The 25,999-nt window shown below is 52.6% G+C and overlaps 1 protein-coding gene across 7 annotated transcripts in view; it reads left to right on the forward strand.

Moving 5' to 3' along the window:
- Window positions 1–25,458, forward strand: part of Sh3pxd2a (SH3 and PX domains 2A) — a 209,655-nt gene extending 184,197 nt beyond the window's left edge. For 5 of the 7 annotated variants that reach the window (XM_087907825.1, XM_087907826.1, XM_087907828.1 and 2 more), the window contains 6 exons: window positions 2,615–2,698; window positions 7,260–7,377; window positions 11,495–11,829; window positions 12,957–13,006; window positions 15,421–15,540; window positions 16,356–25,458. In XM_087907825.1, coding sequence (XP_087763951.1) covers window positions 2,615–2,698; window positions 7,260–7,377; window positions 11,495–11,829; window positions 12,957–13,006; window positions 15,421–15,540; window positions 16,356–18,290 — 2,642 coding nt within the window. In that variant the 3' untranslated portion in view covers window positions 18,291–25,458. The remainder of the gene's footprint in view (window positions 1–2,614; window positions 2,699–7,259; window positions 7,378–11,494; window positions 11,830–12,956; window positions 13,007–15,420; window positions 15,541–16,355) is intronic. The other 2 variants (XM_087907827.1, XM_087907829.1) reach the window with 1 other exon arrangement.
- The last annotated feature ends 541 nt before the right edge of the window (window positions 25,459–25,999 follow it).

The following is a 25,999-nucleotide window of genomic DNA, read 5'->3' on the forward strand; positions in this document are numbered from 1 at the left end:
TGGTGCCTCATTTCAGCCCTGTGATTAGAGAAAAGACTCCGAACACATCCCTGTAACAGGACTCCAGAGCCCAGGCCCCTTGGGAAAAACTGAGGCATTCAGACTGAGCTGTTCCCACCCTGAGTCCTTGAGCCTGTATCTGACTCTGGTTCTTTTGGACCTCTGAACTGAGTTCCATCCAGACTAGCTGTAAGCCCCAGACCTTGCCCCTACCTAGTGCCCTGCTCTTCAAGGCCTGCTGGGCCTCTCAGGAACAGCAGATCTCTGGGCGTGGCAATCCCAATACTTGAGAGGTGGTGGCAGAGAGTCAAGAGTTCAAGACTAACCTGGGCTACAGTGAGACCCTTTTTTAAGAGCTCTCAAAAGGCCCAATGTCAGGCTAGGAGCAAACCATTATTCCCTCCCCTGAGCGATGACGTGTTATAGATGTCGTATTTCTGATTGCAAAGCTGTCCAGTCACATGGCTGTCCTCATCAGGTTTGGGTGCAGGCACTCTCACTACTGTGTTATGACAGCTGCTTGGGAGGGGGGAAGGCCACTCTGGGCTTGTCAAGGAGAGCGTTGGACAGAAAAGCTACAGCAGGAAGAACAGGGCAGAAGTATTGGGTAGCAGCGAAGGCTCCAGACAGAGCCAGACAGGGTAGAAAGGCGCTCAGCAGGCTTGGGCACTTAGCGGGGAATAAGTGGTAACAGACTGTTCAATGGCTGTGATAAATGCCATGACCAGTAGCAAGTTGAGGGGCAAAGTGAAGGTTTGTCTCACTTCCAGGTTATAGTCCATCCTCAAGGGTAAGCCAAGGCAGGAGCTTGAAGCAGAAACTCAGAGGAACACTGCTTACTGGTGCAGTTTCTAGCTTCTGCTCTGTTAAGAAAGGTAGCTTTCTTAAGCTTTTTGTTGTTGTTGGGGGTGGGGGGAGGGTTCTAGATAGGGTTTCTCTGTAGCTTTGGAGCCTGTCCTGGAACTAGCTCTTGTAGACCAGGCCGGCCTCGAACTCACAGAGATCTACCTGCCTCTGCCTCCCGAGTGCTGGGATTAAAGACATGCGCCACCATCACCGAGCCTAGGGATGATACTGCCCACGGTGGGCTGAGCCCTCCTCCATCAGTCACCAGTCAGGAAAATGCCCACGATGACTGCAGTCCCGTCTGGCAGAAGCGATCCCCTAATTGAGATTGGCTCAGATGACTCTGAGTGGTGTAGAGCTGACAGATTGTGGAAAACATTGACCCTGATGGATTAGGAGTTAGAGGGCAGCCAAGGTAGCTTCCAGGCTCACAGGTGTGTGTGTTTGCATGTGTGCACCAAGGACACTGCTGCTCTGCGTGCTTCTGGGAGGACCTGTGTGCCAGCACCTGTGACCACATCTTAATAGTCTCCTGCCCAGGTCTACAGAGCCTTCACAGGGCCGTGGAAGAACCTGGAGTGTGTCCGGGCTGGAGCCCACACTCCTAGCCTGTTGCCTAGGCCTCTGTAAGAAGTAGGCTGCAGAGTTGGAGAAGTGCCTCAATGGTTAAGAGCACCTGGGTTCAATTCCCAGGACCAACAGGGTAGCTCACAACCATCTCAAACTCCAGTTTCAGGGAATCCAGTGCCCTCTTCTGCCATTGGTGGACATACATGCATGCACATAAAATAAAACTCTTAAAAAAAGAAAAGGAAGAGAGAGAAGGTTGCACGGGCCACTCTCCTCACAGGGCAAGCAGATATTCTTAGGAGGTTTCACAGAATTTTGGCCCAGGTGTGTGTGAACAATGTTACTTTTGTTCTTTCTACCCGCTCGTCACCCTCCCCGGAACTAGGCAGCCTGGTAGCTTCCTTTGGTGCAGGCAAGCTGGCACCCTGGGACCCTGGTCCAGGGCGGAGGGTGCAGGAGAGCTCAGTGCTCACCTGCGAGGGAATGGCAGGGAGAGGGGTGTAATCCAGGCGAAGGGATCTGGTCGCGAGCAGGGAGACACTAGGAGCTGTGGTCATTGTCATCAGAAACAGAAGGGCCTTGTCTGTAGCATCCACCCAGTGCGGGCTCAAGCAGCAAACCTTTCCCAGGCCCCGGGGACACACAGGTACAAGGCCAAGTCCTCACCCTCAACAGACCCCACCCAAGGGAAACAAACAAGGAAGCAAAGATATAAGTCAACTTGCATCAACAGAGACAGCTCTGACCCAGCAGGGAAGAGCTCCCCTCACCCCTATTTCCCCTGGCACCCTTCTTCCCTCACATAGTACCTGGCCATGGTGACAAGTTGACAGTCATGCTTGGTGACTGGATAGCAACACTGTCCAGAACTCAGGGAGCAATGATTCCTCCATTTCCGGGGGCTGTTGTTAGGGATCTTCCCATCTCTAAGGGAGCAGAACCCTAAATCCTTTAGTCTACACCTAGATTTGGGGGTAGTGGCTGAGGGACTTGGTTGAAAGTGTCTGTGTATGCTGACAGGACCACCCGTCAGCTCCTTCCTCATCCAGCGAGGGGGTGCCCCTTGGTTCAATCACCCGGCAGTGAGACACATCTCCCTCTCTCCTCCCCTCCGCCATCCTCTCTCATCCGCATCTCCATTCTCTCCACCGGTTTGGTTCGTGTGGGCCGTGGGCACCATCACCATCTCTCACACCAGTGTCCAAGAGACGTAAAGCCCACCTGCGGCGCCTGGATCGCCGGTGGACCCTGGGCGGGATGGTCAACAGGCAGCACAGCCGAGGTGACCACAGGCGCCTGCCTCTCCTCCCTGCAGCCGCTCCTCTCACTAACACCCCTCCTTTGCCTGCTCTGCTCTCTGCCTGTGGGCTCCTGACTCACCCGGAACTGGCCAGGCCTTTTTTCTCATTCACTTGCAGCTCAGACTGGGGACAGGGCCTTACTTGGGAATTGATCCCAGTGGCAGAAGGGGCGGCTCTGGCTTGCTAGTGCCCTGGGTATTGGGGTTTGGGGCCCGATGGTGAGTTTAGATGTTCCTTGAAAGGGAAGAGAGGCATGAGGGAGGCCCCCGGGTCTCAGAGGAAGGCCATCCCTGTCCTGGGTACCGCGTATTAAAGAGATTAGAGCTTTCTGTTCCTGTCAGGACTTCCTCTGCTGTCCTTTATTCCTACCTTCTGCTAAGAAAGACTCCCTCAGCCTATAGCCCTTCTCCATTTGAACCTAGAAGGGCACAGAAGCCAAAACCATCATAGCATCAGAGCATTCCCCAACCAACACTGACAAGGGGCCATCCCTCAGCAGGAGCACTGGCCTCCAGGATCTCAAGAGGAGGGAGCTCAGTCAAGGCGACAGGAAGGCCCTGAGCTGACTCCCTAGCTGACATCTGCTGATTCAGGGCTGTGTGGCCCAGACCCTTCCCAACATCCAGGAATTTGTGGGAAGGGTGAGGAACAGGAGGGATGTCCTCTGGATGCACCCCTAAACATCTGCAGCCCTTCTTGCTGGTGGGTGGTCAGCCTCTCCTGTCCCCCAGAGAGCAGAGCAGAGCAGCTGGGAGCTGAGATGCATATATAGTGAACACAGGCCTCTCTGGAAAACGGGGATACCCCATGACTCAACCTCAAAGCCCGTCCCCAAGTGACAGTGTATTGCAGTGTCTTTCCCAAGACGCAGGCTACAGAACGTAGCCTGGACTTCAGGCTATCCTGAAGATGGACTTCAGGGTGACCACTGCCAATGACTGACTCAGAGCGCTGGCCGTAAAGAACCCAGCTTATTCTGAGGCAGGGCTTACCGTGGACCCTGGGGGCTGATGCAGGCGGCCTGTGTTGGAGAAGCAGCAACAGGCCGCATTTAAAGCAGAAGCCACCTTAAAGCCAGGAGGGAGGGGACAGCTCTGCCAAGATGCTAGGGCGGAACACGGCCTCCAGCTCTAGCGGCAAAGACAAATAGGATGTGGGCCCAGAATCACACAAGAGAGACAAAGGTTTGGCCTGTTTGCGTACCATCACTTGCTGAGTCCCAAACATGCCTTTGCCTGCATGATCACACAGATGCACCGAGGCCAGAGACAGGCCCACATAAGGGCCCAAAGGCCATAGGTGTGGCTAGCTAGTACTGTCATAGCCGACCGCCACCCCAGCTGCGCATCCACAGTCTTGTATACACAGCCACTCATAGACAGTAATTCCAGGAGTGCCACCACACCTAGGCCCGGCTACATGTCGCTGGTTTATGTAGTCACAGGTGGATTTGGCATACACCTAAATGGCTCCCTGTCACCTCAGCATGTAACTGCAGCAATACCCACAACTAACACGTATTCATAAGGAATCACACTTCTGCAGTCACCTGTACACAAGCAAAGACAAGCCATAACTTCATGTTCATTATCACACACTTCCCAGCCCTAGTCCTGTGAATCAGGCGGCCAAGGAGGGCTTGCAGAGAGCTGGCTGGTGGGTCCCACACTGCAAGTAGTGGAGCTGGAGAAAAAGCCAGCAGTGGGTCACCGAGTAACTAGATCAGAAAAGTCAGTGTTTCCCAGAACCTCTATCCCCCGTCCCTCAGCTGGCCAGGCCTTCGGAATCAGAGGCCTCTCTAGTGGAGGAGTTGAAGGGGCCAGGAGGGGAGCAGAGAGACTGCTGACAGAGGGGAAAGTGCTTGGAAAGAGGAGGATTTTGCGGTTTGGAAACTACAGGGATTCCAGCCCCTGCCTCCCAAACTGGGGCAGACTGTCCACCTCCCCCAGCCTACCCACCCACCGGCTTCCTGGCCGGCCGTCATTCACCAGGGCAGGAGTGCCGTCATCTCTGCATGTTCTGATCATAGAACCCAGGAGCCCTGACCAGCCCCCAGCCACCTCAGTCTTCCTTCAACCCTATCTCTTAAAGGGGACTCTCTTCCAGAGACCACCTGCAGACTCACTACCTATAGAGACCATTTTCCATCTGTCTGAGTGTTCTCTTGTCTAGACATTGACCATGGGGGTCTATGGCCAGGTCCCAAAGAGGGGACCGGTCTCTGCTTATCGCAGCTCACCTGTAAGATGGATGGCCCAAGACCCAAGTCACCTACGTCAGCCGAAGGTGGCTTACATCTCTGTCTCCCTGGCTGAACAGAGCTGAAAACCACCTGTCCAAAGAGGCAGGCGGGGAGAGATGGTCAGGAACCAGGGTTTGAACTCCCCTCTGGAGTCCCGCACTGAACAGACAGAACAAACCTCTGTGCTGTTTAGAATTTTAACTGAGAGAGCATGACATCCCCCCAGTGTCCCCAAGCACAGGGTCTTTTGCGGATGCAGCTAGCTTCACTGGCCAGAAACAATTATCCGTGGCTGTGCCCCCTGCCCCAAGTGGCTAGCCATGGACTCCGCCCACCACACATACTTAAAAGGCTGCTGTGGCCAGCCTTGGCATCCGAGAGGCTGGACACATGGTCAAGGCCCTGTTCTCAGCCATGGGGCAGGGCAGGCTCCTCTGATCTTCCCCTAAGAAGGACTGTCATTTTTCTCTTCAAAAGCAACCTTGCCTAGGAAAACTTTCCTGATAGTTTCCTGCTTGAACCACAGGCTTTTAAAAATAGCCCGGCCAAACAAAGGCAAAATGTGGAGTCCAGGCCACGCCTCCCTGGACCTCAGGCCCTGCGTTTCCAGACCTGGCGCTGTCCCTTAGCCACTGCCTAGGCCAGGGTTTACCGTGCCCCACTGGAAAACGGAGCAGGGTTGGCCTCGAGCCTGTGGAACTTCTCCAGGGCCCTAGTCAGAATCTGGCTGGGCAGGTTCTCAGGCAGTGTTGGCAGCACTCCTGGGCAGAGCTCGGATGGAATCTGCAGGCCCTGAGCAGAGCCCTCCTCAGCTGGTGCCGAGAAAGGCCTGTGGTAAAAGGGAGCCCAAGGAAGAGCTGTGCAGCCGCCTGTGGCCATCACCCACCTTTTGCTTTTGGGCAGCCTTTCAAGTATGGCCTGTGATCTGTCAGCTCCAGCCTGCAACCTGGCAAGTCAGTTGCCTCTCCCAGAGGAAAACGCTGTCGGCCCCACACAGGGCTACAGACAGCACCCTGATAATCCAGGGGAGAATGAGCAGATGGCCCTCCCACAGCAAGACGTTGATGTGGCAGCTCTCTCCTAATCCCCAGAGCCACCCAGGGGCTGAGGCAGGCTGCCCAGCAAGGTCCAGCGAAGGAGTCCAGGGAGTGGGTATCGCAGCTGGGAGCCAGGAGCAGCAGGCGGCTCCCAGGCCAGGCTCCTGCTATTTTGAGCTCCCAAGCAAGCCTCCCACTCAGTCCCTACTCATCCTCTCATTCCTCCTCACTGATAGAGTCCCAGCCTCTACTGTAATAGCCTCTAGTGTTGTGTGCTGGGTACCATGGCGACCTCCATAGCGCACAGCACAGCAGGATTCAGGGCGATCCTCCTAAGGGTCTTCTTCCAGTGAGGGAGGGTGCAGCATGTTCCTCCCTGGGCCCCACACCATCCTGTAGTCAGTCTTATAAGAGGCAGATGGCCTCAGCCAGTCAGTTACAGCTTCACCAGGAGGGCTCTCCTAAGATAGGCGTGGACCTCAGCAGACATGGACGTCTGAGCAGAGGTCCTTAGGGATGTCCAGGGAGGTGCCTGCTGCTCAGCCTTCCCACCGAGCTCTCTGCAGGATTCCAGTGCTGTGGGAAAACTTAGAGGTGACCCCGAAGGGGAAGATATACAAGGAAAAGAGTATGGGGTTCTCCTGGAGGGACCGGTGGGGGCCGGGGCACAGTCACGGGACCTTAACAAAACTCGTAGGCACTCCTGTTGAGCTTCCTTCCTGGACCATTCTAGAGTAGATGCTGTGGTCTGCTGTGTCTAGGGTAGGGCTGAGGTGCTCACGGAGGGCACCCTTGAAAAAATCTAAGTCAGACTGAGGGAGAAATTAAGAGGTTTACAGGGCTGGAATCTCGAGTTCAGGTGGGACGTGGCATGTTTTGAGGTGAGAGGTGCTAGGTTCCCCAGGTATCCAGGAGACATCTAGCAGTGGCCCCGAGCTATTGTCTTAGAGCCTAGGAGAAGCAGATTCCTCCAAACTCTGGGCCCCAATACCCTGGCTAGGAGACCTGCTTTCATGCTGCCTAAGGCTTTGCTAGACACCCCGGGATCCTGCCTGGCTTTAGCTCATCCTAGGACCAGCAGTGACCCCCTAACCCAGTGACTCTTCCTCTGCTCTCTGAGTCCTGCTCCTCCTTCTTCTCTGGAAAAGCCAGTGCTGGCCCATGAGCAAGACTAGGCTGGGGCGGAGGGAATGGGAGGGGAGGCAGGGATCTGCACCACAGCCTCAAATAACTGTGTTTTCTTGCTCCCCAACCCACTCACAGAAGAGAAGTATGTCACCGTGCAGCCCTACACTAGCCAAAGCAAGGACGAGATTGGCTTCGAGAAGGGTGTCACCGTGGAGGTGATTCGGAAGAACTTGGAAGGCTGGTGGTACATCAGGTAGGAGCCTGCCTCCCGGGCAACGGAGCTCAGTGCAAAGTGGCCAATGCCAGGATCCTAAAGACAGCTGTGTGCCGGCTCTGCTCGATCCGCTGATTGTCTCCTGGGACCTGAAAACACAAGCTGAGCCCCAGCCAGGAGGGCATAGGGGCCAGCTCAACCTACAGGTAGCGGTGCGGTCTCTCACCATGCACCTACCAAGAGTTCAGCCATCTGAATGTTGTTTTTTGCGGCTCCCTTGGCTGCCTGACAGGCTCCTCAGCTGAGACACCCTGAAGCACCAGCCTCCACAGGCCCTGCTAAGCCCCAGCAAGCTCCCTCTGTTGCTCACAGTTCAACACTCAAGGCCCCAGACATAGGCCTCTGGCATCCACGTTCCTGGTGGGTGCAGGCCATTGCACTCCGCCTTCTCCCCCTCCCTTGCCTCAGAGCCTAATGAGGTTCATTTGGGTGTATGTCTGGAGAATAAGCTAAACTCCGTGGGGCTCCTTCTGTCACCAACCCTAGACCTGCCTTAAGCATGTTTGTGTCTGGAAGGTTTCTTTGGAGCAGTTCAGCTGTGGGGAATTTGCTCAGCTTCTTTCTTTCTTCTGCTTGCAACCCAGCTAACAATCCCCCATGTAAGCTATGGGGACAGCTGCCTCAGTTCCCCACACCCCCAGACTTTCTGTGGTCCATCTGTGTGTGTATACTCAGCAGCACTGGCTCAGAACACAGCAGAGCTTGAGATCTTAAAGCTACATCCCTGATGCAGAGAGGACACAGGTAACAGTCTAGTGTGAGCTGAGGGGACAGTACTGCCCCCTCACCTTTGCCCTAAGTGCTTGTCAGTCTGAAGAACTGAGATTTACCTTCCCATCCTGTTAGGTGGCGTGGGACTGTGTGTTTCCACATGGCTTATCCAAAGCAGCCACCCGTGGTCCTTTTATGTTCTCTAAGCAATGGAAGCTGGAGCCAAGTGCAAATCCATCAGCCACAAGCTGGACATGGACAGGCTAACTAACTAGCCCATCTGGCTGGTGACTGACGTGTGTTTGCCTATAAGTGATCCCCACAGCTCTGCTTTTTACATTTTGGGTTTTCTGTCTGTCTGTCTGTCTGTCTGTTGTTTTGTGTTTTTAAGATAACAAATAGCATCACTCTGGGCTACTTCCAGTCAGCTACTGTCCCTGTAGCTTGATTCTTCCTAGCCAGTTAGGACTTGAATTGAGAAGGACCCTAATGATCCCATTCTACCTTAAGAAGGTTGCCAGATACCCCCTTAAACATGATATTTCCCAACATTCCAAGCCGAGTGTTGATCCCTATTTCCTGTCTTTCTTTTCCTCCCCCAGCCTTACACACACACACACACACACACACACACACACACACACACACACACACATTCCCATTCCCTCTGCAGCCTGCATCTCTGGAGTCAGTCCTGCTACAGAGTGGAAAACAGCTGTGCGGAAGTTGGGCCCAGACACACAGCCACCCCTGATGCCGCGCACGCGCATCGCTCAGCCTGCTGGATCCTGTAACACAAAGCCTGGAGCATAGCTTCATCCGTCCAGCGTGTGGAACACGAAGGGCTGTGAAATGGGACACTGCAGGCATGACTCTTACCTCCCCGCAACCCCTGTCCTTATTCCTCTGCTGCTGTCGCATAACAAGATACCAGCAAGATGTCTTCAGCTTCTTCCGAGCTTCAAAAACCCCAGGCTCTGGAAACTGTTACACACCTTCCCTCAGGCCCCTCCGCTACATCTGCCTTGCCCTTCTAAGCCTTGGCTATAGCCATAGAAAGGTCAGGCACATTCACTCACTGTTCCCCTCCATCCTGGACATTCTCTGCTTCTGTTTGTTCAGTAATGTCTGCCCTTGAAGCAACACATAAGTTGGGGGCAACCTGCATGTACCTCCCAGTGAAATGGATGTGAGGAGCCACCTCCTGTCTGAACTTCTGTGTTCCTTTTCTCCTACCTAACACAATCTGAAGATCAAGGTCACATCAGGGAGCGCAGTAGGGGGTTGTCAGACATCTGGCCTGTCAGTGCTCCTCTTGAGAGCCAGCTGTGTCCCAGGGAGCAGATGGGGACATTGCAACCCAGAGTTGGAAGCACTGACCAGTTAGTGTTGGGCCCGGAAGCAGGCTCCCTGTGGATTTGGGTAAAGGCTCAACACCATGTGGGGAAGAGGGAGAAGTTGTTTTTAAAAAGTCAACGAATCACCAAAAATTAAGTCAGCCCTGTCATTTGCCTTTAGCCTTTGTTTATGAGCTTTTGGTTTGGTTGGATTAGGTTTGGTTTCACCATAACAATGGTTTGAATTTTATCCAGCTTTATGCTTTCATCTGCATTTATGTTCTGTATTTGCAGCCTCAGTTAGGAAGGTTTCCCAACCCCCAAGATTACAGAAATTTGACTTTAAGAAAAAACACACACACAAAGTCTTGTATATAGTCCTGGTTGGCCTGGTACTCCCTGTCTAACCTAAACTGGTCTGGTCTAAGGCAGTCCTCCTGCCTCAGCCTCGGTGCCTGGCTCTTCTCTTCCTCCTTACCGTATGATAAGAACCCAGATCTCACTCCTTTGTTTCTCCTCATTGTCCTCAACTTACCCATTGCGTGGTTTGTGTTTGCCCACAGCGTTGAAAGGTTACATTTGTGGACTTCCTCTGTCCCTCCAGCAGGACTTGAACCCTCCTCCACCCGGTGGTGCTCATCACCCCCCCCACCCCACTTCTTGGTTTCTGTTGTTTGGTCACAAGGTCTCTTGTAGCCAAGCTGCCCTGTGTAACCTGAGATGGCCTTGAACTTCTGCCAAGCCCCCTCTGCCTCCAGAGTGCTGGGCTTACAGGTGTGTGCCTCCAAGCTTGTCCACAGAGTGCTAAGGCTTAAAGTCTTTCCTTTAGTGAGTCTTAGTCTCTAGCCCAGCCTGAACTAGAGCTTAAAAATAAAAATGGAATTGTCTTTCTCTTTTTAATCTTTGAGACTTTTGTACATGGAAACATGTATGTTGATGTATTTTGACCAGCTCCCCCTTTCTGCTCCCCGCAGGCACCCCCAGCACACCCCATTCCCCCCACATATCCTCTCTCTTCGTGTGTGTGTGTGTGTGTGTGTGTGTGTGTGTGTGTGTATGTGTGTATGCGTGTAATCCACTGGGTCCCATCAGTGCTGTCGTGTTGATCTGTCTCGGACAGGTAACTGTAGCTACTGTGACTTCATAGGTACGGTAGCCTTGTCGAGTCCAGAAAACAGCATTTCCCAGCATTCCTCCTCACCCTCCGGCTCAATATTTTTTCCACCCCTCTTCCGTGATGTCCCCTGAGAAGGAAGGTGGGAGGGGATGTACGGATATCCCATTGAGGGTAGAATATTCAGTAGTCAGTTATTCTTAGCATTAAAATGGTTGAAACTGGTTGTGAGTCTGCACTAACTGCTGACCACTGCAGAGAGAAACGCTTCTCCAGCCAAGGTTGAGGTGTGGCGCAGGCCTTAAATCCAATCCCCAAATGGTTACTTTCCCTGATTCATCCTAGAACCTCCGATCCTCCTGCCTCGTCCTTCTGACTGTTGGGCATGCGTCACCACCCCCAACAGTCGTCTTTATAGAGCGCCTTCTTTGATCTCAAGGTATCCATCCTTCTAGATCTGCTCGACAAGCTGCTGCATCCCTTTGTCTTACAGAAAAAGTTGAACTCTTAGAGAAACAAGTTAACTGGGCGAGAAGCATCCTTTGCGCTTGCCGCTTTCCTCTCTAGTCCGCTCCCTTCCTGTGGGAATGAAATTGTCCGTGCTCCATCCACTTTCACTTTTTCTCTCGGGAATTACCCTCAGCCTCTTGGGTCACAGTAGTAGGCCACTGTGAAGTCTACCTTTTGGGCAGAATGATGTTGAAGAACCCTAATTTTAACGGCCCATATTTGCCTGAGGGCAGTACCTCAGTGTCCAGTATCTTTCCCATGGACCCCAGCTCTGGTTTCCTCTGGATTAGCGGAACTGCGAAGCCTCTAGCAGATCATGGGAGAAAAGGCCCTGCTAGGAGGTCAAACCGAGACTAAGACCCGGGAGCAGAAGGGGAAGACAGATACAAGGGCTTTAATGATGGTGTGGTCCTTCCTCTCACAGATATCTAGGCAAAGAGGGCTGGGCGCCAGCATCCTATCTGAAGAAGGCCAAGGATGAGCTGCCAAGCCGGAAGAAGAACCTGGCGGGTCCTGTGGAGATTATCGGAAACATCATGGAGATCAGCAACCTTCTCAACAAGAAGGCGTCTGGGGACAAGGAAGTTCCGGCTGACGGCGAGGGACTGGAAGCCCCCATCACCAAGAAGGAGATCAGCCTGCCCATCCTTTGCAACGCCTCTAATGGCAGTGCCTTGGGCATCCCCGAGAGGACCACATCAAAGCTGGCCCAGGGCTCCCCAGCCGTGGCCAGAATCGCCCCTCAGAGGGCTCAGATCAGTAAGCAGCTGAAGGCCCCAGGTCCTCCCAAAAAGCTCCTACAGAGTGGGGGTCGGGGGAGCATGGGTGCAGCGGGGTCCAGGCGCTACCCGGGACCTCCGAGTCATTTTCACCCGGAGCTACAGTCTGGCCTCTGATTGTCAGCGGCCCTGTGCTGGTCACAGGAGTGGAAAGGGCCGTGTGTGTGTGTGTGTGTGTGTGTGTGTGTGTGTGTGTGTGTGTGACTGGCTGTGTTCCTGCAAGCTGCTGCAGGTGCATGGCAGGAGAAAACAGGCTGCTGCCTCCCTCTGCCTAGGGATGAATCAGGGGTGGCTCTTTAGTAGTGGAACAGACCCCAAGGCTTTAGAGAGCTAGATGATCGGTATAGAGCCGATTTAAGAAGCCCACGGCCCCTGAGTTTGTGGTCCTCTGTGTGGGTCTGCTTTGTGGGGCAAAAGATGTGGAAGAGGGCTGGCACGATGGCTCAGATCCCTGGGCAGGCATGGGGAGAAGGAGAGAACTGACTCCCTAAGGCTGTGGCACACATGCCCATCCCCTGGTGCATTCACAATAAATTACTAAAGCCTGTCTGTCCTCACCCGCTACCTCACCTTCACCTCTGGTCCAGAAACGCCTTTGGTGTTATGGGGGTTGGGGGTGACACAATTTCTGTTTGCGTCCAGCCCAGTAATCTGGAGGAAAGCTGGTTTGAGTTTGGGTTATATTGTTTTGTTTTGTTTCTTTGTTTAATACATAGCTTTTGATTATCAGCACTCTGGTATACTAGGCAGGACTTTGGTCTGGCCTTGTGCTTTCTTCAGGGGACTTAGGACTAGTGAACAAAACATAGATGTAATTCCTACTTATACTGAAAAAAATCTCATAAATCCATGCAGCCTTTTACCTTGAAAACTGCCTGCCTGCGGCATCTGTAGATTGGTGTACCTATCATTTGGGGGGTGGGGGGGTGGGTCTTTCTGAAGAACAGGCAAAGAAGCCCAAAGGTCCCTTCATTCCTACAGTGACTTAGAATACAGGGTCTTTAATAACTGACGTTTCAAGGATCCAGAGCGGATCCCATCAGGGAAGGCAGCAGGTGTAGGCACTGTTGTCCATTGGGGTTCTTACAGCTGTGGCTTTTCTTCCAGGCTCCCCAAACCTGAGGACAAGGCCGCCCCCGCGCAGAGAGTCCAGCCTGGTATGTGGACTGTCTCTTCATGCCTTCTCTGGGGTGACCTGCACCCTTACTTAGTTGATACCTTTTGAAGCAGAGCCTGTCACCCAGGGGCCTGGGGGACCCTGTTGGGTTTCTGTCATTGCAGGGCTGGGGACAGGGGCAGAAGCCTGCAGATCCCAAGCCTCCCTGGAGCATAGCCAGACAGTTTATAATCGGAAATGCACTGCACTCCAAAGCTAAATAAATCCATCCCAGCCACTGCACTGGCAGACATAAACATTTAGACTGGCCAGCAGGAGTGTCCAGTAGGGCATTGCCAGGGGCTGGAAATGGGACTGCTGGCCTTACAGCTCTCTCAGGACTGCCCAGTGAAGGTAGTGGGCTCGACAGCCTAGAGGGCAAGGGGTGGACCAGTGCTCTCCTCCAGGAAGGAGCATGAACTGCGAGACCTGGCTCATGGAAGATTGACACTGTGAGGTCCCTGGCTCTTGAGTGGGTGGAGTTTCCCGGTGACTGCCGTCTGAGGCAGGGAGATGTGCAAGCGGGAGCTTGGGAAGCAGTAACATTGGTGACAGGTTGAGAGTCCTAAACAAAGGCCTGTTATGGGGTGAGGAAGAGGGGCAGGGGGCAGCTGGATGCAGTTGGAAGCAAGTTGTGGGTCTAGGGTGTAGCTCGATAGCAGTGTTTGCTTAGCATGCACGAGACTTTGGAGGGACCGTCTCTAGCGTACCTGGAAGGGGAAATTGGAGCCTGGCATAGATTCCATTTCTGACACAGGAACAAAGACTCTCTGCAGATCACCTACCCTCCGAAGTCCTCAGTTTGCTTTTCCTAGAGAGAAGAACAGTACTGGCCACCTCCTAGGTCTGTCACGAGGACGGGATGCAATGGTGGATTTTAGGACTGGCAGCCAGGTTTCCCTTTCCTGTGTGGTTGTTGGGTGGCACTATCTGGTTACTCTACAGGGGACAGATCCCTAAATCACAACAGGCTGCATGTTACTCCAGTGGCATCTGCCTATCCGTGGGCATTGGAGGCCCTTCCTACATGTGAGGATGTGCCCTCTGGCCATGAGTATTTTGTGACCTAGCCATGAGTCCCTCTGAAATTTCTCTTTTTTTTTTTTTTTTAATCCTGGGTTTTTTGCAACTGCACAATGGAGTCTCCATTTCTCCCTTTTATTTGAGCCCCAGCTAATTATTTTCAGGCAGCCTTGACTTTGGCAAGGACAGACTCATTCCTTCAACACGTACAAATGCAAGCTTGCTGAGGGAGGGATGCTGGTGCCAGTTAGCTGAGCTGAATCCCACCTTATCCGGGTCCAGGAGGGCTGAGGCACGGCTAACCGAGCCAGCTTCCATGTGTGGCTGTACATCCAGGCACAGGGGCAGAGAAAGTTGGCTGATTCTCTTCCCCCATAAACCATCTTTCTCCCATCCCTCCCTCCGAGTGACAGCTCAGCTTAGACCAGACGACAGAGGTAGCTGAGCCTTGAAGGGTAAAGAAAGAAACAGGGTTCCAGAGGTGCTGACCTCCAGCTTTGTTTAGCTATTCCTGCACCCCACCTCCCTGGACCGAAGTTACTGCATTATCTCAGTAATCTTCAGAATCCCATTCTTAGTTCTGTTTTTACAGAAGAGGAAACTGAGGCTCGGAGTAGTTGCATCTTCTGGGTCTGCCTTCTGCACCACGGCTGCCCTCCCCCCCCCCCCAGCCTCTTCAGCTGCTTTCTGTTTACCCTTTAGTATAAGGAAGAACAAAAATAAGAAGACAAAGCCGGACAGAGTACATCCTTTTGTGGTTAGCATCTGCCAAGCTGGCTTTCCATGCGGCTTATGCTGGCTGCCTAAGAGCAGCACCCATTAGGTGCACAGAAAATGATGGTTAAGGAAAAAAGAAAAAAAGAATGTGGGCCAAGTGTTCTAAGTGTCCTTAAATGCCACTATGAGAAAAGTTGTGTGCCAGCATCGAAAAAGCATATAGGAGTTCTGGGATAATCTGCCTGCCTACTGAGACAGGCTACCACCCCCCCCCCCGAAAGCTCCTCCCCCAACCAGCTGTCCCCTGTACTACTTCACTATCCTGGGGATGGTTGGCTCCCTCACACTCTTCTCCATCAACGGCCCTCTTGGCTTAGGAGCCACCCTTAGACATATAAAATGATGGTTTCCCTGCTTTTCTAGAGTGATTCTTCTGCTCTTCCTCTCCACCTTGGGGCCCAACTATTGAGGCCTAATAGTGAGCATCCCAAGAGATCAAACACCTCCTGGGGGAGGGGGGTCCTGAAGCCTAAGTGACAGCTGCCTTCAAAGCCAGCTGCTCTCCAGCTGACAGTGCTGGCCACAAGCACCTGGAGCCATGGGCACCAGCCCTGACCCTGGTACTCACTGCTCTGGTTAACTCACTGCATTTGCTCACCAATTGTTCTACTTTAGGGGTTCCAGCTGCCAAAGCCACCAGAGCCCCCTTCTGTTGAGGTAGAATACTACACCATTGCTGAATTCCAGTCTTGCATTTCTGACGGGATCAGCTTTCGCGGTGGACAGAAAGCTGAGGTGAGCCTCCTTTTGACCAAGGGACCTGTTTTACATTTTATAGTATGTCTTATTGGCAAGGTTTCTGAGGGTCAGGCAGGACAGATACAGAAATGAGCCTCCTGGCCATGAGTACTTGCCTAGTCAGGGCCACAACCAAGGCTAGAACCCCTCACTTGCTTATAGAGCTTGCCCCACAATGGCACGTCCTTAAACATGCGCAGGGCTGATCACGAAGAGCCTCGAGATGAAGTGCTGCTGAAGGCGTGTGAGCTTCAGGGACAGACAGTTTGCTTCATTGGGAATGTTTTATTTGGGGGGATGGACGCACATATGCACGCACGCCACACATGCACTTGGAGATCAGAGGACAATATTGTATACCAACCCATGAGCTCCTAATGAGATTTTGTTGATTTTTATATGGATACTGAGAGGATACTCTGCAGGGAGGATCTGGTCTCGGGCCTATACCTCCCAGTTTGATTCATGCCTGTCCCCAAGAGGCCCTTTCAAGGGATATTGGGTGTGGGTGGAGGATGGGAACAATGGAACACTAATTCTTTATACATATGGGTTCTTCTCAGGTTGGTTTTTATAGGTCTAGGAACAATGTAGTAGATTAGGGGGTGTCATGGAGGTCTATAGCTCCAGAAGTTACTGGCACAGACTTAGGGAGCCTCACAACCAGGACCAGGGTTTGAATCTAGCCTGCCATTGACTGCCATAGGTCGTGAGCCACATATTCAAGGACTGTGTCTATAAAATAGGCTGAGAGGGACATTGTAGGGACGCAGAGACCCCTGCAACTCACCGGCCTGTCTCTCTTCCCTCAGGTCATCGATAAAAACTCAGGTGGCTGGTGGTACGTGCAAATTGGGGAGAAGGAGGGCTGGGCCCCCGCCTCATACATTGATAAACGCAAGAAGCCTAACCTGAGCCGCCGAACCAGTACTCTGACCCGGCCCAAGGTGCCCCCACCCGCACCCCCAAGCAAACCTAAGGAGACCGAGGAGAATCCTGTGGGTGCCTGTGAGAGCCAGGACTCCCCACTGAAGCTTAAGTATGAGGAACCTGAGTATGACATCCCGGCCTTTGGTTCTGACTCGGAGCCCGAGCTGAGTGAAGAGCCCACAGGGGACAGGCGTCCTGCCCAGCCCCGAAGGCCCTCGCCTGCCTCCTCCCTGCAGCGGGCCCGCTTCAAGGTGGGCGAGTCTTCTGAGGATGTGGCCCTAGAAGAAGAGACGATCTATGAGAATGAGGGCTTCAGGCCCTACACAGAAGACACCCTGTCTGCCAGAGGCTCCTCTGGGGACAGTGACTCCCCCGGAAGCTCCTCACTGTCTCTTGCCATGAAAAATTCCCCCAAATCAGGTTCTCCCAAATCATCATCACTCCTAAAGCTCAAGGCAGAGAAGAATGCCCAGGCAGAACTGGGTAAAAACCAGTCCAACGTCTCCTTCTCCTCCTCCATCACCATCAACACCACCTGCTCCTCTTCCTCTTCCTCCTCTTCCTCGTTGTCCAAGAACAGTGGTGACACGAAGCCACGCTCTGCCTCAGATGCAGGCATCCGTGGCACCCCCAAGGTCGGGACCAAGAAAGATGCTGATGTGAAGGTCGGGCTGGCCTCCTGTGCCCGAGCCAAGCCATCGGTCCGACCAAAGCCAGTCCTGAACCGAGCCGAGTCTCAAAGCCAGGAAAAGATGGACATTCGCTCCTTACGGCGCCAGCTGAGGCCCACAGGCCAGCTCCGGGGAGGCCTCAAGGGCTCTAGGAGTGAGGACTCAGAGCTGCCCCCCGAGTCAGCCTCCGAGTCCAGGAGAAGCTCTGCTGATGTGATTCCGCTCCCAGCCACCACTCCCCCATGTGTTCCCAAGAAGGAATGGGAAGGACAAGGTACTGCCTACGTGACCTGCAGTGCCTATCAGAAGGTCCAGGACTCCGAGATCAGCTTCCCGGCAGGCGCTGAGGTGCACGTGTTAGAAAAGGCAGAGAGCGGATGGTGGTATGTAAGGTTTGGGGAGCTAGAGGGCTGGGCTCCTTCCCACTATTTGGTGCTGGAGGAGAACCAGCAATCTGACGTCGCTGGCAAAGAGCCTGACACAGTCAAGAGCACTCAGAGCGAGGGCAAGTCGGACAGTCTGGAAAAGATCGAGAAGCGGGTGCAAGCGCTGAACACTGTGAACCAGAGCAAGAGGGTCACCCCACCCATCCCCTCTAAGCCTCCCGGTGGGTTCGGCAAGACCTCGGGCACTGTAGCGGTGAAGATGCGGAACGGTGTGCGGCAGGTGGCAGTCAGGCCCCAGTCTGTGTTTGTGTCTCCACCACCCAAGGACAACAACCTGTCCTGTGCCCTGCGGAGGAACGAGTCGCTAACGGCCACTGACAGCCTCAGAGGTGTCCGCAGGAACTCCTCCTTTAGTACTGCACGGTCAGCAACTGCTGAGGCCAAGGGCCGCTTGGCAGAGCGGGCTGCCAGCCAGGGCTCAGAATCACCCCTCCTGCCTACCCAACGTAACGGCATCCCCGTCTCCCCTGTGCATCCTAAGCCTATTGAGAAGTCTCAGTTCATCCACAATAACCTCAAAGATGTGTACATCTCTATTGCAGACTATGAGGGGGATGAGGAGACAGCTGGCTTCCAAGAGGGGGTATCCATGGAGGTGCTGGAGAGGAACCCCAATGGTTGGTGGTACTGCCAGATCCTGGATGAGGTGAAGCCCTTCAAGGGCTGGGTGCCCTCCAACTACCTTGAGAAGAAGAACTAGCAGCACCGGGTCCTTGCAGACTCCGTGCTGCTCTGGCTGCCACTGGAAAAGTGGTGGCCTGCAGACAAGGGAAGGACAATGGGAGGGGGGAGGGGATGACGACATTGAACCCTGCAGAATAATGTGACCCCCCCCAAGACACTCTCCAGCTGGAAGGGAGGGTGTGACGGGTACACACACTTAGTAGGAGAAAGGGAATAGCAGGGTCGTCCTGGGCCCGGAACCCCTGCACACACACTGGTGACTTTGCTGATGGACCGTATGCCATTTAGGACAGGCCGAATGGGAAAGCCCAATCGTGCCTTTGCTGCAGATCTGGAAAAGATGTCATGAGGTGTGTCCAGGGGTCTGCCCCTGCTCAGCCACCTCAGTGGCTGGCTTCTCGCCTCTGGAAGCCACCCTTGTGATATCATAGATGTGTTTAGCATTGTGTTGGTTTCTAGTCCACCAGCCGCTGGTGGGTGTCTGGAAGACCACCAGCTCTGGGGCTTAGCGGTGTCTCCTCAGAGCTCAGTCCTTTCTGGGGCCAGGCCACAGCCTGTTTGGTAGTTACGAGTTCCCAGATGCCAACAAGGACTGCCTGCCTTTGTTGGCTGACCTGGCCTTGCAAAGAGAGCCTGCCCTCCTTGGGGCACTTGGAGGACACTGTGGGAGTTGACCTAGAGAATGGGTTTTGCCAGGCTCCTCATAACCTAGAATTGCTTGAGGATTTCCGGGTAGGCGATTCCTTGTGCATGTTTGGGAAGGGGTTATTGGTTTGGAGGTTATAAATCAGCGTTTGGTTTGGGGTTTATTTTAGAAGTTGTTTTGGGGCCCAAAGGGCTCTGCATCACATAGGAGAAGGGAGTAGGGGTGGGTGGAGTTTTCTGTTGAATTCCATGGAGGGATGTTTAATTTAGATTTTGGTTTAACGTTTTTGTCTTTCCATATGCCAAGTTGTTTGTTTAGGTTTCCACTGTGTGCACAGTGCCCTAGCATGGCACCTCACCAGGGAATTTGAGACTGGGTAAAGCCAGGTCCTGGGCTCGGTGAAACAGTGTTCAGGTTGCTGCCCAAGAAGGAAGGGGGCATCATTAGAAACCAGGCTGCTGGGTGACTACTCTGCCTGCTTCTGCACACTTTCCCCAACCTGGGAAGGGCCCACAAAAAGCCTTACTGTGGAGAAGTCACCACCAACCCTGGGCAGAAAGGACCCTGGCTGGGTCAGCCTGGAGCAGACACCCCTCACCCCCGCCATCGTGCCCCTTTGCCTGCTGGCAATGCTACAGGTGCCCAAGAAGATGGAAGACTTTAAAGCCAGGAACCAACCCTGTCTTCCCAAGGGGCAGTGCCCCAGGGAACAGAGAAGCAAAAGAATGGAGTTTGCTGCGGTCCTCTGTCAGCTTTGGGTTGTGATTTAACGATTGACATTTCAGGGGGGACCCTCCAGAGAGAAGCCCAGTGGGCTTCTTCCAAGAACTCCCCTCATGCTGGGAGCGGATTCCACATGTGCCTTTGATTTGGGACAGATCCTGCCTCACAGATTCTGGCTGAGCTGCCAGCATCTTCCTGACCAAGGGCTGCTGGTTCCGACAGACATGGGAGGAAGAACGCCCCACACCCCTCCTCCCTGGCAGGTCTGCCTTCAGCTCCCAACCCTAACCTCCTGGATTCCCAAGTCCATGTCCCTCCCATATGCGGATGCAAACCGCTAGCCTCCTTTGTCAGAAGCCCATGGTGACATTGTTCTATTTCCTTTTCTGTGTTCATGAGTTTGTTTAAAATTGAAATTAGTTATTTTCTTCTGCTGGACAGTATTAAATAGAGCGGGATGATGAGTTAATCTGCTAGGTTGCAGTACTAATGGTAGTGGTTAGTGTCTTCATGATATATTGTTTGTACTTTTTGAACAATAATGATAAAGAAGTGGTTCATTATTTCTTAATTAATGCACTTTAAATGAGGTAGAATGGAAAGAAAACCCGGAGAGCAAAGTGCATTACTTAAAGATGCAGTATATACTCTTCTCATTTTAAAACAGCACATATTTATTAAAAGAAGAAAAAGTAATTTATGACTATTTAAAATAAAATTTTAAAGTAAAGTGACTGTCAGGTGAAAGGACCTTCCACACAGCTGTCTGCAGGGGGATGGCCCACAGCCTCGCTCCTCGGATGTCTGCATTGAGCCAGCTCCATGGTTAGTGCACCAGCCAGGCACAGAGCATCTCAGTTGGGCTGGACCACCGAGATCCCCAGAGCCTGCCTTTCCCACCCTCCCTGCCCGACTCTGCACTTGCATCCTTCTTCTGCACCCCAGAGACCCTCTCCCAAATCCCAGTGTTCTGAAATCATAGACTCTTTCAAAGCAGGACTGGAAGGGACCTTAGAGGTCAGTCCATCCCACTCCTTCTTGTTTCTCCAGCTCGAGGACAGGAAATGACTTTCCCCAAATCACCCAATTAATGTCAGGTTTTTCCCGCTGCATTTAATCCCGCGTTCCTCTCCTGTCCTTTTAGCTCATTGTGTGGTCATTGTGTTTACATTGTAACATCCAGCCCCAGGGATGGCTGGGAGTTGCTCAGGCATCTGGGAAAAGTAGGGAATGTTGCCACCTAGTGTCAGTACGTAGTCTTGGTCAACAAATAGTGATAGCCAAGGTCCCTCACCACCAACCCATTAGGGCACAGCACAAACCCTGCAAGCCCAAAGAATACTTGAAACAAGAAGGGTGCATGCCAGGCCTTCTCAGACATGGCCAGGGGATGCCAGGCCTTGTGTCCCTGGATCCTAGCCCTGCCCAGACAAGAAGGCCTTTCCCTAGCGCTAACGAGCTGCTTTGTGACATCGGACGGACCGTGGCAGCAGTGGAGGAGGGAAGGGCCTGGGGCTCTGTCCCATTAGGAGCAAAACCAGATGGGACGAAAGGCAAAAAAGAAAAAAAGAAAAAAAAAAGATTAAAAAAAAAGTGGAATCTCAGCAATGTCCAAAGCTAGTTTTCCATTAGTTAGAACTGAAAATGTGAGATGACATCGGATCGCTGTATACTGCAACTTTAATCTTAATGAGCCCTTCTGAGGTCATTATTGAGGTTTATATAATGCCCGAAGATGCGTCGTCTGGTGCTTTGTTTTCCTTTCAGTCTAAAGACCCTTTTCTATGACGAGGGTGGAGGAAAAGCCTTCTAACCTTACCCTTCTTTGTCACTAGTTGGCCTGGCTACACTGCCTGGCTCCTCTGTGTTCTCACAGGGGAGCAACAAGAGAGAGCAGGGGGAGGGGGTTCCATCAGCAATCGGTTCCTGTCTACCCTGGGGCCCCCTTCACAGCCCGGGTTCTCTTTGCAAGGCCTCAACCCTTCCACCCCCAGCCTGGTCCCAAGGGTCCCTCTTTCTCACTCCTAAATGGACGAAGGCATTATATAGAATCATTGTAGTCACTTTGAGATGTTAGAGCTGCGTATTTTACTGGCATTTATACCCATTGCTTTCCTCAACGAGGCATGTTACTACTTTTATCGTCTAAGAGAAAAAGAGAAGGGAATCTCAGCCAAACATTGTTTTCATATGACTAGTGCTTGCAGAGTAGGCGTAGCGCTGTTTAAGTTGCAGTGTCTGTTTTTAGGAGGGGGAGCAGGTGAAGTCACCCCTGCTTTCCCTGTGTTTGACTAATATATAATTTCTTTAAGGTTACTCACTTCCCCTATTCCCTCCAAATACTTTGCATTCTCAATGGAAAATGAAAACAATCTGAGACAGAAAAAAGTGCAATATTATCAAGAGGGATATGGGACAGAGTGGGGGGGAGACCCTGTTGCATCTGCGGAAAATGGGACAGTCTATTGGGGAGAGTCGTTACTGTGGAGCACATGGGCGGACCGTGGATTTGATTGGCAGGCCAACTGTCTATCTCCTCCCCACGTCCCTGGCATGAAGAGAGGGGTAGCCACCAGAGGACACTAGAAGAAAGGGATCTGGGGAAGTGGCATGGTGCTCTTGACCTCTTGAGCCCAGTCCCCAGAGCAGAGTGAGGCTAGCCAAGACCCACTCCTGTTTCCATTCCCCGTTTGCAGCCAGCTGCTCAGAGAGACCCATCCTAGAAGCGATTCCCAGCAGCCCTCTCGCCCCAGCCTCCTGATATGTGGGCTACGATTCTTTGGATGTGTGTTTGAGTCTTTCTAAAATTATGACCTCAGTTCAGCTTATGGACAGGAGCCCTGGCTGTAAGCAAACTCATTTGGAGGATGGGTGCTTTAAGCCCTTCATACCCAGTAAGACCCAATTCCTTCAGGCCTGCAGTAGGCCTGGTCCCGGCCACCCATTCATCTCAGTGACTTGGGCAAAAGGCATGAGCCCTGCCTCTGACAACAGAAACCCCCATGACAGGTACACACCAGCCCCCCCTTTCCCATGCAGTGAGGAAAATGGCAGGGTGTTTTCTGGGGGGTGAGGAACAAGTCCCAGGACTCAGCCCCCTCCCCCAGGATAGCAAGCACAGCCTTGCTGGTGTGTCCTTTCTATGTAGTACTGTAGGCCTGCTGCTCCGACCCACCTTTGTGTGAATTTCTCCACAGACAGGGAGAGGGACCAGGCCCCTTCTGGGGTTCTCCCTTGGAATAGATACGGTTGCACAGCTGATCATGAGACTGTGCAGCTCTCTGGAAAGACAGCAGTTCACATCACTAACCAATTAAAATTCCCTCACTTTTTTGAGGGCTGAGAGAGCAATGTTTGTGTGCATGTGTGTGTATGTGTGTGTGCCGGTGGTGGTAATTTCCACATGCATGGATATTACATGAGTGCATGTGTGTGTGTGTGTGTGAGAGAGAGAGAGAGAGAGAGAGAGAGAGAGAGAGAGAGAGAGAGAGAGAGAGACTGGTGGTAATTTCCCACTTGAACTAAATAGCATGGGGTTAGAGAAAATAAATGCAGGGCAGGTGGTCTCCATTGAACTAGTCCTTGGCATTGGGCAGGTCCCAAGGGACTCACAGCTTCTGGCAGCAAGTATGTGTGTCATTCACACGATTCTGGCTGGAGAGTGCAATGTATCTTTTAAATTTGTTTTTTGTAATTATTTTATTATTTAGTTGGAAACTTCACACTGGCATTAGCAGATCTAACAGAAGCAGCCCTGGTCAGCATCCGGGCACCAAGATGAGCATGTGGAATAGATAGAGTGTGGGGTGCTGAGGTGGTTACATTAGTGCACCCATGTACTTGGGATGAGATTCTCCAGGGGATCCAAGGGCTGCTGGCCTTGGCCTGGTTCTGAAGGAGAGGCGGGCCGGGCCGGGCAAGAACTACTCATGGTATGACTGTAGGACCCGTAGGTGTCCACACAGCAGCGCCCGCCAGCCCCTCTGCAGGCCCAGAGTGCTTCCTGGGGGTGTGTAGGGCTCCTCGGGACCTTTGGAGTTTGTCTAAATCCCACCTGGGACAGTCTCATGGCCTTGTGTTTCGTAAACTCTATGATCAGAGCCAGTCATAGGACACGGTTAGTGACCTTTGGCCTTAGCACTGCCTTTAACTACTGCTTTGTTCTGTGCATCTGGGCCCCCAGGCCACAAAGTGGGCACACTGGTGCTTGTAGATTGACTAGAAGGGTTTCTTTTCCAGAAACCTTGACCCCCTACCTGGCTGTAAGGGACTAGCATGTGACACCCCCTCTTCCCCTAGCCTGTCTAAATCTCAAGTGACCTTGACAGTCAGTACCCCTCCACCATTGCAGTCTAGGACTTAGTGGCCGTAGAGTAGGGTCCCCAACGCTGAAGGTCCCTACCTCACTCCAGGTCTCATGCTGGACAATGGGCTGTGTCTTTGGAAGCGTGAGAGGATTGTGTTAGTGTTAAAGGATGGACCTAGCATGTTGGCAAGCTAGTAGGAGGCATGTTGGCAAATGATTAGCCATGTTTGAGGTGACTGGAGCTTACCGTCCCTGCGCTGGGAGGAGGCTCCAGAAGATGTCTTTTAGGCAGAGAAGGTGTGGGAAGGCTGAACAAGGGTTTGAGGTTGTGTTGTCTTTATTTATTGAAGAAGGAAGGAGTCAGTTCTTCATGTTTGGAAACGAAGAGATCAGGTTTACAGGGATTTTTGTCACTCGGCAGCCAAAAGTCCAGCCAGAGAAAACTCACTCACCGGGCCACAGCCGGGCTTCCATTTTCATTGATTGTCTTAAGGGAGAGGCACTGTGAGCCGTAAGCCAATGTTTGGGTTTGGAGGCCCTTTTCCAGAAGACAGATCCATCTCCCAGATTCCCAGTAGTTTTTGCCCAATGTATTTTGTCCAATTCAGAGTTGGCCAGCCTGTCAGACTGTACAAATCAGAGGCCATTGACCATAATAGGCTACATAGTAGGGACCCAACATCCCCATACTAGAACTTAAGAGCCCAGGCCTATCCAAGAAGCAAGTGACCTCATTTCTTGGTGACACAGGACATTATTTCCAAGGCTCTAACAGAACCTATGGCTCTAACTGCGGAGTTGGCCTCCTGCTGCCAATCGGACCAGAGGAGCACACCACATCCCCGCATATGCTTGTTTTCTAGTGGCTTCTACTGAGGTACACTAAGTTTACTTCAAAGGGTATATATAGTTACCATTCTTAAATTCACAACTTGTCCCCTCCAACGGAGGACATGGGTGTCCCTCCCAGTTACTGAGAGGTCTGGAAGGCAGATGTTCGTGGCCCCTCTTGCAGCATAGTTATGTGAACTGTACAGTGGGGGAAGCAGATAATGTCACTGGGACGCCCGAATCATAGGGACTTCTCCTAGTGTCCACTCATGCCCAGCCAGCTTAGTGGGGTCCGCAGGAGCCCTTCCTCCCCACCTCAGCAGAGAAACTGAGACAGGGACATTGAATGGCGTCGGCGTCGGTGTGTGTGCTGACACATCTCCAGGACCCTCGGTGGTGCTAATCTATCTCCATGTTTCTCACAGTTCTAACAGTGGGTTGTTTGTATAGCCTCATCGCAAACACGCAGTGTCCTTGGGGGAGGGACGCAGCCCCCCTGACCTGCCACTTTCCGGGTGTCCTTTACCGCTTCGAAGGAATTCTTTGGTCTGTAGGGATGACCTGTCTTGGGATGCTTCTAGACTTTAAAAATCTGGGTTGTTTTGTTTAATATTTTGTGTATGTTTACATGCATCTTGTATTTCCCTGAAAACTAAATAAAGTTTTTGGCCTTTTTAACTGAACAGAATCATGATTCTCTCTGGCTTCAGAGGGCCCATTCAGTTGACTAGCCAAAGGCCCACGAGCCCAAACAGCAGCTGACTCCAGAAACTACCGACTCAAGGGGACGGGGTAAGGGAGGGGAGATCAGCTCCCACAAGCTCCTCCAGTCCCCTCCCACCTGCAAGTACCTTTCTGGGAGTAGCCAAAGGGGACCCCTGGTCCTTACCTAGTTGTGTTGGTCTCTAGTAAGCAGGAAAGAAATGGACCTGAGGTCAGTTCAAAGGCAGGCTACTAGGTGGCGAGAGCACCCTCCAGGGAAAGGGTGTAGGCAGGCATCCCACAAGTCTCTGGGGTCTGTCACTGCTAATGTGTTCTAACACTGTCTAGCCCCAGGACCCATACCTCTTCCCCATCCCAGCCACAGGGTTGACCTGTCGTAACCCTGTTAGTCTCTAGGTGGCGATACCTCACAGGATCTCTGGCTTGAGAGGAAACTGTATTGCGTGCCTATGACTTCCCTTGGTGTTCGACCTAACTCTCTTTCCCCTGCTCAAAG

Source organism: Myodes glareolus, chromosome 7 (assembly GCF_982192425.1).
Source record: "Myodes glareolus chromosome 7, mMyoGla1.1, whole genome shotgun sequence".
NCBI classification, from domain to species: Eukaryota; Metazoa; Chordata; class Mammalia; order Rodentia; family Cricetidae; genus Myodes; species Myodes glareolus.